Below are 9471 nucleotides of genomic sequence, written 5' to 3'. Positions count from 1 at the left end.
ACTATTTTAGGTAATACACTCAAATCCAAGCTCTTATCTTGTCTTGTCTCCATGGTTGTAAAACTGTCCAACAACCATAGAAACATTAAGATTTTAAACAATGTAGGCCACATAAACCCAAAGCAATGACCACCGGCAATAACTTGCTGGAAGACTCCTCCAGCATCGTAGCTCTCCACGAATTAAATAGCATTAATTTCGAATCATCGTTTTTCTTATAATTATAACACAATTAACGAAAAACGGACCGAATGAAATTTATCTTGTCATTTTTTGTTCATTGATGTTTTGTTTAATTTAATTAGTGATTAAATGTTGTTGGTGGAAGGAAGATGTTCACAATGACAGTTGTCAAAGTAATTAAATATCATGTTTCGGTACAGTGACATGTTATCGTAACAATGATACCAACCAACCACCTTTATGCAGTAAGTCTGGCGCTTTTGATCAACGCCCTAATTTGGGCCTAACCAATTTCAGAATATGGCTCTTTTTTTACAATAACCGGTAAAGTTTTGTTGTTATTTCAAGGTAAAAAGTCGAATAGATGAACAAAAAGAAGTTAAACGTCGTTGAAAAAGGCATTACTCAATTAACATGTAACTCATTTTGTACAAAAGCAAAACTTGAACGTTTGATTTACTTAATTAAATTAACGTCCTAATTTTATCGGTGGCGCTTCTTTTTGGAAATATAGCGCTTTTTAAGACCTATGCAGCACCTTCTCAATGGAGACAGTTGGCAACAGTGAATCGGTATCGGAAGGAAAAAGTAAACCATGTAAACAAACACAAACACATGGAATAATATTTAATTTAAATATAATAAAGAATATTCAATATACAATGGTTATAGCACTTGGAATAGAAGGTAGTGCCAATAAGCTAGGTGTTGGCATTGTGAAGGATGGCGAAATACTGGCCAATTGCAGGCGAACATATATTACTCCACCGGGCGAAGGTTAGTCGTATTTCTTGTAGTTTGTAGGTCCTTTGTAATTAAGTAAATAAAATTAGTTTTAGATTTTATTGTACTATTAGAAATCTGAATATATTAAGGCTTATGGTATACTAATAAAATGTTTAGTTCTTAAAACAATGTTTTGTGTGAAAAATGAAGGAAACAACTTACGTACCTTCCGTGCATATGACAACCCCTTTAAAACGTAGAATAAGCTGGTTAAAAAACAATTTCAGGGTTTTTGCCTAGAGAAACAGCTGAACATCATCAGGAAAATATCCATGCAGTACTACAAGAAGCAATGAAGGAATCGGGACTTACTCCACAGGAAATAGATGTAATTTGTTACACAAAAGGGCCCGGGATGGGGGCCCCTTTAATGGTTGGTGCTATAGTTGCTCGGACCCTTGCAAAACTATGGAAAAAACCTATTTTAGGAGTAAACCATTGCATCGGACGTATCCTTTTTTTTGGTTGTAATAAAAAGGTGCAGATATTTTTCCTTCATTAACCTATTGGAGTATATAAATGTTGCTCCCTCTCTGGAAAAAGCTTGAGTTTTGCCTATCCTATCAAAGGCTGAACCTCTTTTTGACCAGAAGTGGGTAAATCAGATGAATACATGGATTAACACACTAATACTAATGTACACATTCAGTTGCCTAAATGAAAATAATAAAACACATCCATCAGATGTGTGTAAAATTTAATAAAAAAAAATTACAAGTATGTGTGTAAAATTTAATTAAAAAAACAACAATTTATTAAAGACCAACAGAAACTAAGAATATGTAGTCAGCCTTTTCAGTGAACTTTTACGGCGAATAAAGTTGCTGCCAATAGCTAGTGATACATAAAAAATATACACCTTTCTCTGTGAAAGTTTTACACTTGCAACAACAATATGTGTTCAATACAAAATACAGTAGTTTACCTTACACTAAAAAACACAGATATAGAAATGGGTAGATTAATAACAAAGGCGAATAATCCTACAGTTCTATATGTTAGCGGTGGCAACACACAGATAATAGCGTACTCCAGACAGAGGTATAGGATATTTGGAGAAACCATAGACATTGCTGTTGGTAACTGCCTTGATAGGTAAGAGTTCTCCTTTCACAACATATAACTCTCCTTTGACCAATTTTGTAACTATGTGTCTCTTCAAACCATGACCATGTGGCAGTCATAATCTAGCAAAGAAAGAAAATTTAAGAGTTGCACTCACCGTGTTATACCTAAATGACCATTCTTTGTCAATACGTTTTCCCACTCTTTACGTGGTCGGCCGGTCGGCACACTGCAACCGGTCGGTTTATTCTGATTGCATCTGCCACGTGCCATCTTACTCGTCACTTCGATTTGCTCATACTTTCCATTCCATTACTGTGAAGTCCATGATTCATACATATTATCATGTCTATATCCCTTGTGGGACTAAATGAGCCAACAGTCTTGAAAAGACTGAAAGGCCACGTTCAGTTAAATGATGGAATTTAGTCTTTCCTTAAACGCCTTTTGCAACCCATGGGAAAGATATAGAGTCCTACTCAAAAGTACCCTAAACACACAAAACCAAACTTGTATTGTGTTTTCCATGAGTACAAATCAACGAATGCCTCTAAAATATTTATGTAAACTTTCAGGTTTGCCAGAGTCTTAAAACTATCAAACGCACCAAGTCCAGGATATAATATTGAACAAGCTGCTAAAAACGGAAAGAAGTATTTACATCTTCCGTATTGTGTAAAAGGTAAGTTAATTTGTCTAAAAGAAATTTACTTAATTTATACAAAATTGTTCAAGCGGTTAAGCGGCAAAAGCGAAACAGACAGACACGGACATTATTACGAAGTTCCAGAAGAATTATGGTAAGCGTAACACACATTCTAACAAACCTTTGCGTAAATAATATTAGAAGAAATATAAAATTTGTAAAATTAATAATATGTATTATAAATACATGGATGATAATCGTATTATATAGTTATCATTTAATTGAAAGAATCTCTACATAGTATAAATCAAAGTCGCTTCCCGCGGATGATGTATGCTTAGATCTTCAAAACTACACAACGGATTTTGATGCAGTTTTTTTTAATAGAATGAGTGATTCCAGTGCAAGGTTAATATGTTGCTAGTAAAATATAATAAGCAAATAGGACCTACCTTAATTATTTTTTACTTCGTACACTAGACAGTGTAATGAAAGGGTTTAGCCGGATACGTATGACGAGTCGGCCCCCAAATGGGAATCGATATCGAAACTTATGTTTTAATATCGACTTGATGTTCAAACACAATTTATGTACTTTTCGCGACCGACTTCCGCTTTGACCTTGAGATAGAGAGCAAAATATCCGTATGCTTGATTATTACTGAATGTGATATATCTCTGAAGCTAATTAGGATAAACTAGGTGAAACTAACGTTTTAAATGACAATTTCCAGGAATGGACGTAAGCTTCTCCGGGATACTGTCGTATATGGAAGACAAAATAGAGGATTTATTGAAGGAGTACACACCTGATGACCTGTGTTACTCACTACAAGAGACAGTGTTCGCGATGTTGGTCGAGATTACTGAGCGGGCGATGGCACATTGTGGTTCTGATGAGGTAATATAATTCACACCTCTTTCCTGAAGAGTTAGACAGATAATACCTACATCTTTCCACTTACCACATCTTTCCACTTGCCACATCTTTTCGTGCAAGCTCATAAATTTTTGTATTTACGTACTCTTGACCTAGCTAGACGCAGAATAAGATATACTTGTGGCCATTTAGTCTTTTCAAGACTTAGCTCTGTCTACCCCGCAAGGGATGTAGACGTGATTATATGTATGTTTGTTAGATATACTTTCGCTTTATTTACTATTGCTAGGAGGCTGATTCCGTTATCAGGTGGTTAAGAGACAAAGTAAATCACTATATATCCTTTAATCCTTTTACGAATCAGCCATCTAGTGACAACAAATGTTTGAGCTTTTGAATCAACCTTAATAAGTTAATGGGTCTTACTTTTTTGACGTTTTGGTTGCGTTTCAAAGGCATGAAACCTTATTTTTTTCAGGTATTGATAGTGGGCGGCGTGGGCTGCAACGAGCGGCTCCAAGAGATGATGGGAGTCATGTGTTCTGAACGCGGTTCTAGAATATTCGCCACCGACGAACGATTTTGTATCGATAACGGAGTGATGATCGCTCACGCGGGCGCTGTTGCGTACGAGTCGGGTGCTCGAATGGATTTCAACGATACCACTATCACGCAAAGATTTAGAACAGACGATGTCTTAGTCACTTGGAGAGATAATTGAATAAAGAAATTTATCATAAAAACTTTTGTTTATTTGTTCACATATCATGTATTATACTAGAGACTACTACTACGAGACTAGTAAGCTACGTTTAGCTTATAAATGATAAGATCGACTAACAATCCTGAATCTTTGACTACATGAATCAAAGATTCAGGACAGACTATTTGTGATGATAACTTGAAGAGACATGTCACATGTGTTACGAGACGCGTGAGCCTGTACAGCGTAATAGTGGAAGTGAGATTCAAATAGTGACAAGTTGCTAACGGTGAGGTCTTAGAAGAATGCCAAGTTTCCCTTAGCCGCCTCCTATCCATGGGAAGTTATGGAGTCCTATTCTTAAGTGAAGGAAACCACACGGTTGCAATTCGTGAATATTTTAACCACTTACGAATTTCCATTACAGATGGGTCATTCATGGTCAATTTTTATTTAATTCCCGTTCGTGCCACTGGTGCGACAAAGCTTGGTGGGATGAACGGGATTAACCCATAATTTTGGGATGGGTAGTAAGAAATTCTGTGCCATGTTCAATCAGATTATTTGGGTAGGTACTTAGTTAATCAAATATGTTTTGGGTTGCCAACATAAAATCACAACACGAGTATTTAGTAACGTGACGTATACGCAGGGTATTTTGTTACTCTATTCCTTTGTTCGAGCATCACGTAAAAATAAATTATGCCACTTAAATCACTTGAGCTAAATCACCTGGGTGTGAATTAAGTCAACCAAACAGTGGACTTGTAAATAAGGGAATAGAGGCTTAAAAGCGCATATCAAGACTGACGTACCAGGGTAGCAGAAATTGAAAGGAAGTATATGAGATGGTATGGGATATCACCTGGGTGAATTAAGTCAACCAAACAGTGGACTTGTTTATAAGGGAATAGAGGCTTAAAAGCGCATATCAAGACTGAAGTACCAGGGTAGCAGAAATTGAAAGGAAGTATATGAGATGGTATGGGATATCATCTGGGTGATTAAGTCAACCAAACAGTGAACTTGTTAAAGGGAATAGAGGCTTAAAAGCGCATATCAAGACTGAAGTACCAGGGTAGCAGAAATTGAAAGGAAGTATATGAGATGGTATGGGATATCATCTGGGTGATTAAGTCAACCAAACAGTGAACTTGTTAAAGGGAATAGAGGCTTAAAAGCGCATATCAAGACTGAAGTACCAGGGTAGCAGAAATTGAAAGGAAGTATATGAGATGGTATGGGATAGTTTTGAGTATTCGAATATGTATGAGATGATTTTGGGATTTTTCTTTTAGTGTCGTCCAACCCAAATGATTACTTATTTGGGTTATTCTTCGTAGTCAAAAGTACCAGGCTAACATAACGTTCTAGGTAAATTCGAAATTATTCCAAGATACCTTCTTTCTAAAATCTACACTAAAACCATCTCATACACTACCTTTCAATTTGTGCTACCCTGGTACTTCAGTCAATACATTAAATATAATATATATAATAAAGCACCAAACTTGCATTTTTAAATAAACAATAATTATCTTTCAAATACGACCAAATTTCCGTATTAGTGGGACGAACGGGAATCGTATATCCTTCCCGTTCGTACGAACCAAGAATGATGGTGGGACGAACGAGAATAAAAATTAAATATTTTATTAAATTCCCGTTCGTCCCACTGGGGGGCGAAGCTTGGTGGGACGAACGGGAATAACCTTACAGATGTGTTTAGAAACATGGTGAGATAAAAAAACAAAAAAAAGTTAAATCATAAAAACTTTTATTCCATATCTTTGTTCAAGGTTCCACTTGAGGCTATTTCATGCAACAAATAACATTATAAATAAAAACTAAAGGTATGATCACACAACGTACGGTTTTTGGAACAAATCCTGTGTGAAAAAGGCTTTTATACTGAAAGCAAAATAAATGGTTAGTGCAATTTATGCAATAAATACTATTGTCTTTTTTAATTATATTTTCATAAATTGAACGCTCCTGTGGTTGCACCTTTAGTTATAGCGGTATATAAATAAAACATTCCATTACATATTGATTCAATTATTCAACGCCGGAGTATTAAACGCATTCCATAAAACTTAACAATTAACATTTCATTCTTAAATAATACTTTCATAATGCTTACAGCAAATAGGTTTATACTTTATAGTTTATGATCATAAACAAGGTCTATTGAGTACAAATATTTTAAGGGTGTGTTAAGTAACAGCTGATCAAATCCCAAATTTATATCCTAATAATAAAAAATTAAGCATTTAACAAAACTAAATTATTGTATCTATTGCAATAAACTTCTTTAAAATATTTGTACAAATTCGTATGAAAAAGCAAATAATTATGGTTCTAACAAAACTGAAATACATGTTTAAAATTTCTTTGACGTGGTTAAAAGTAACTACATCCTAAGGTCTGCGACTATCAATTTCAATTATTTATTATAGTAAAAACTGTTTACATTTCATAAGCGAAGATTGATTGTGCAAATATGATACAAATAAGAATCACATACATTCACATTTCATTCTTAAATTCATTAATATAAGCGACCTGTTGATAAAGTACCAACAATGGCATTTTAACTGTGTTTATTAAGTTCATTACATTTCAATCCATATATAGCTGAGGTAAAGAGTTAATTTAAACATTCCTATACATACAACTTAAATAAAACTAACATTTTATCAAACCAACATCGCATTCTTGTTGCCACATTTACTTATTGCATCATCAAACACATTTTTTGGTTGGAATTCCATTGAATATAACGTATTTATGTACTGAAATTAAATCTTGAAACGATTACCACACACCAGTCTTTACTCTACCCTTGAGTTCTTGTAGAACATGGCATATCCCACACATGCATAAACATTTAAATAATAATAATAAAAAAAAAAACCATAGAATTTGCTGTTATAAACCATAGAAATTATAATTTGATATGTATATTAAAATATATTGTGTGGTGTGGTATTTAATATTTTACAAAATAAAAATGAAAATTTTTATTAAAACATGACCTAGATACATATTATTCAGTTAGAGAATTTTACTTAATCATGAATTACCCATATTGCATTGAACTCAGAACACTTGCAGAATTCACTGAGAGCAATTGATTGCTTTGTCAATTTTAAGAACATTGAAAGTAAACAAAGTGTTGGTTCAATAATTTCACCATTTAGTTATTAAAAGTAGGATTTGCCATGTTATACCCATTTTTCTCAAAAAACCTAAGAACACCCCTTTGTACTAGGTCTCTTGGCTGTCCTTACTGTGTCTACAGTTGTTACTTTCTGTCTCATAAATTATCGCTCCCGTAAAGACCTGTGTACACAATGATCCATGTTACCTGAAATTGACAAAATTAAAAAAAATATTATTTATGCTTAGATTATACAGGATTTACAATTGCTGTAATGAAGAAATAATACACGTACAGACAAATAATCACACCTTTATCCCCTATGGGGTAGACAGAGCCAAGAAAGACTGAAAGACCACATTCAGCTGTATGGGTTAAAGATGCAATTGAGATTCAGAACAGGTGGTTAGCTAGCCCATCGCCTAAATAAGAATCCAATCTATTAATTAGCCCTTAGTCGCCTTATACAACATCTGTGGGAAATACATATGGTCATATTTTAAAGTACAGGGAACCACAAGGCATTGCTGGGAAACACACAGCACATGAAGAAATAAACATGTAAGTAAAACAAAACAAAATATAAAAGCCTAAAGAGAAGCAGAGGTACCCACAGAAAATTACAAATATTTCTTACCAAAAATCCAGCAAAGGAAGTCATAAATCCCTCTTTTGTTATCTCCCACATGCCACCGAAGTCTTCCTCGTCCACCTTTTGGTAAGTATTGACATAAAAATATATCACTGCCGCATTCACTACCACAAACCTGAAAAAGAAAATATTCATGTACCTTCTATTTTTAATATAGAATATTATCACTTCTTCCTTTTTTTAAACATATAATGGTTTTAGAAGAAAGAATTTTTCTGTAAAATTATATACAATACTTAAGTTTTTATAATCCAGAAAGTTATTACTAAAAATGTTGGTCACATGACCACAAATCACTTATAGCTTTAATATTATGAAAAAACATAATGTGGGTATAATAGATCAGTTTTCAGTGTAAGCGGAATAAAATAAAGGAATTTGCCAACGAAGTTAGATGTTTTATAAAGAATCCTTACAGTAACAAACCAAAGAACCCTTTCAGTGGCAATAACCCCCAACATAGGCCTAATATAATGCCTATTGCTTGTCTCATCCAATAAATCACGTCCAGGAACTCCTCCTGAAATAAACAAATCATTAACATTCATTATCATTTCAGAGTAAATTAGAATTAATTGAAAAATATTGTGGGTATTGCAAACCTTGTCCGGCCATTCAGCCTTCGTGGAAAATGCTTTCTTCCATAACGATTCTTTGTTCTTATTCTTATTGGCACCATCTGAAGATTTACTTTTAGATGACATATTTACATAAAATCTTTATTTTTAATTTATAAAACTAGCATTCGTCTCGCAAAAATTATTCAAATCAATAAAGTAACCTCAAATATTTTGGACACGTCACAGTGACATTTCAGTTCAGTATCAGGATCTAAATGTTGTGTTGCCATCAATGCCTTTGTAATAAATGGGATAGGGGTACTATTAGTACCGTACTAATAATTTTATATCGTAGGTTGTTTTTTTTTTATTTTATTTTGTTGTTGCGAAGTAGATTGGTTACTATCCTATCTATATTTTACATCACTCTTTTATAGATGCTTCTGATTTATTTATAAGAATAATGGGGATGGATAGTTGAATGATTTTTGCTTTTTACATGATATTTCAGATGTATCTAATAATAATAAATATCTAAAATAAACCTAAATTTCTATGGCACATCCATGTAATTTTAGGTTGCTTTTGCAGTATAAATATAACGGAGGTCAAGACGGCAGACACTTCGCTTAGAAATCTGAACCGCCCTATCCAAGATCGTGATCATGGACGGACCCCAGCCTCTCTATAAAGTTGAGGATCTAACCGGGAGCAATAGAAAGATAATGACGATAACCTACTTAGTATAAAAGTAAACCTAGGATATAGTTTCACAATTTTGTTTACCGGTGGTCCTCAACAAAAAGTTTCCAAGTTTGTCACACCAGAGGAAA

The 9471-nt window shown here is 34.0% G+C and overlaps 2 protein-coding genes across 2 annotated transcripts; one reads left to right on the top strand and one right to left on the bottom strand.

Moving 5' to 3' along the window:
• The first annotated feature begins 471 nt into the window (after positions 1-471).
• On the top strand, positions 472-4290 carry LOC106136699 (tRNA N6-adenosine threonylcarbamoyltransferase). Its single transcript, XM_060946570.1, has 6 exons — positions 472-960; positions 1197-1418; positions 1914-2064; positions 2610-2716; positions 3415-3581; positions 4039-4290. Exons 1-6 carry the CDS (start codon positions 729-731, stop codon positions 4279-4281), a joined length of 1122 nt encoding a protein of 373 aa, XP_060802553.1. The 5' UTR covers positions 472-728; the 3' UTR covers positions 4282-4290.
• Positions 4291-6023: 1733 nt separating this feature from the next.
• On the bottom strand, positions 6024-8922 carry LOC106136690 (GEL complex subunit OPTI). The gene is made up of 4 exons (XM_013337318.2): positions 8681-8922; positions 8495-8598; positions 8064-8193; positions 6024-7633 (listed from the first exon to the last, which is right to left on the bottom strand). The coding sequence occupies exons 1-4, from the start codon at positions 8780-8782 to the stop codon at positions 7583-7585; spliced, it is 387 nt and encodes a 128-aa protein (XP_013192772.2). The 5' UTR covers positions 8783-8922; the 3' UTR covers positions 6024-7582.
• Positions 8923-9471: the final 549 nt, after the last annotated feature.

The sequence above is a fragment of the Amyelois transitella genome, chromosome 11, assembly GCF_032362555.1.
Source record: "Amyelois transitella isolate CPQ chromosome 11, ilAmyTran1.1, whole genome shotgun sequence".
Lineage (NCBI taxonomy): Eukaryota > Metazoa > Arthropoda > Insecta > Lepidoptera > Pyralidae > Amyelois > Amyelois transitella.
The sequence above is the reverse complement of the archived record's forward strand: the minus strand, read 5'-3'. Positions and strand labels throughout refer to the sequence as shown.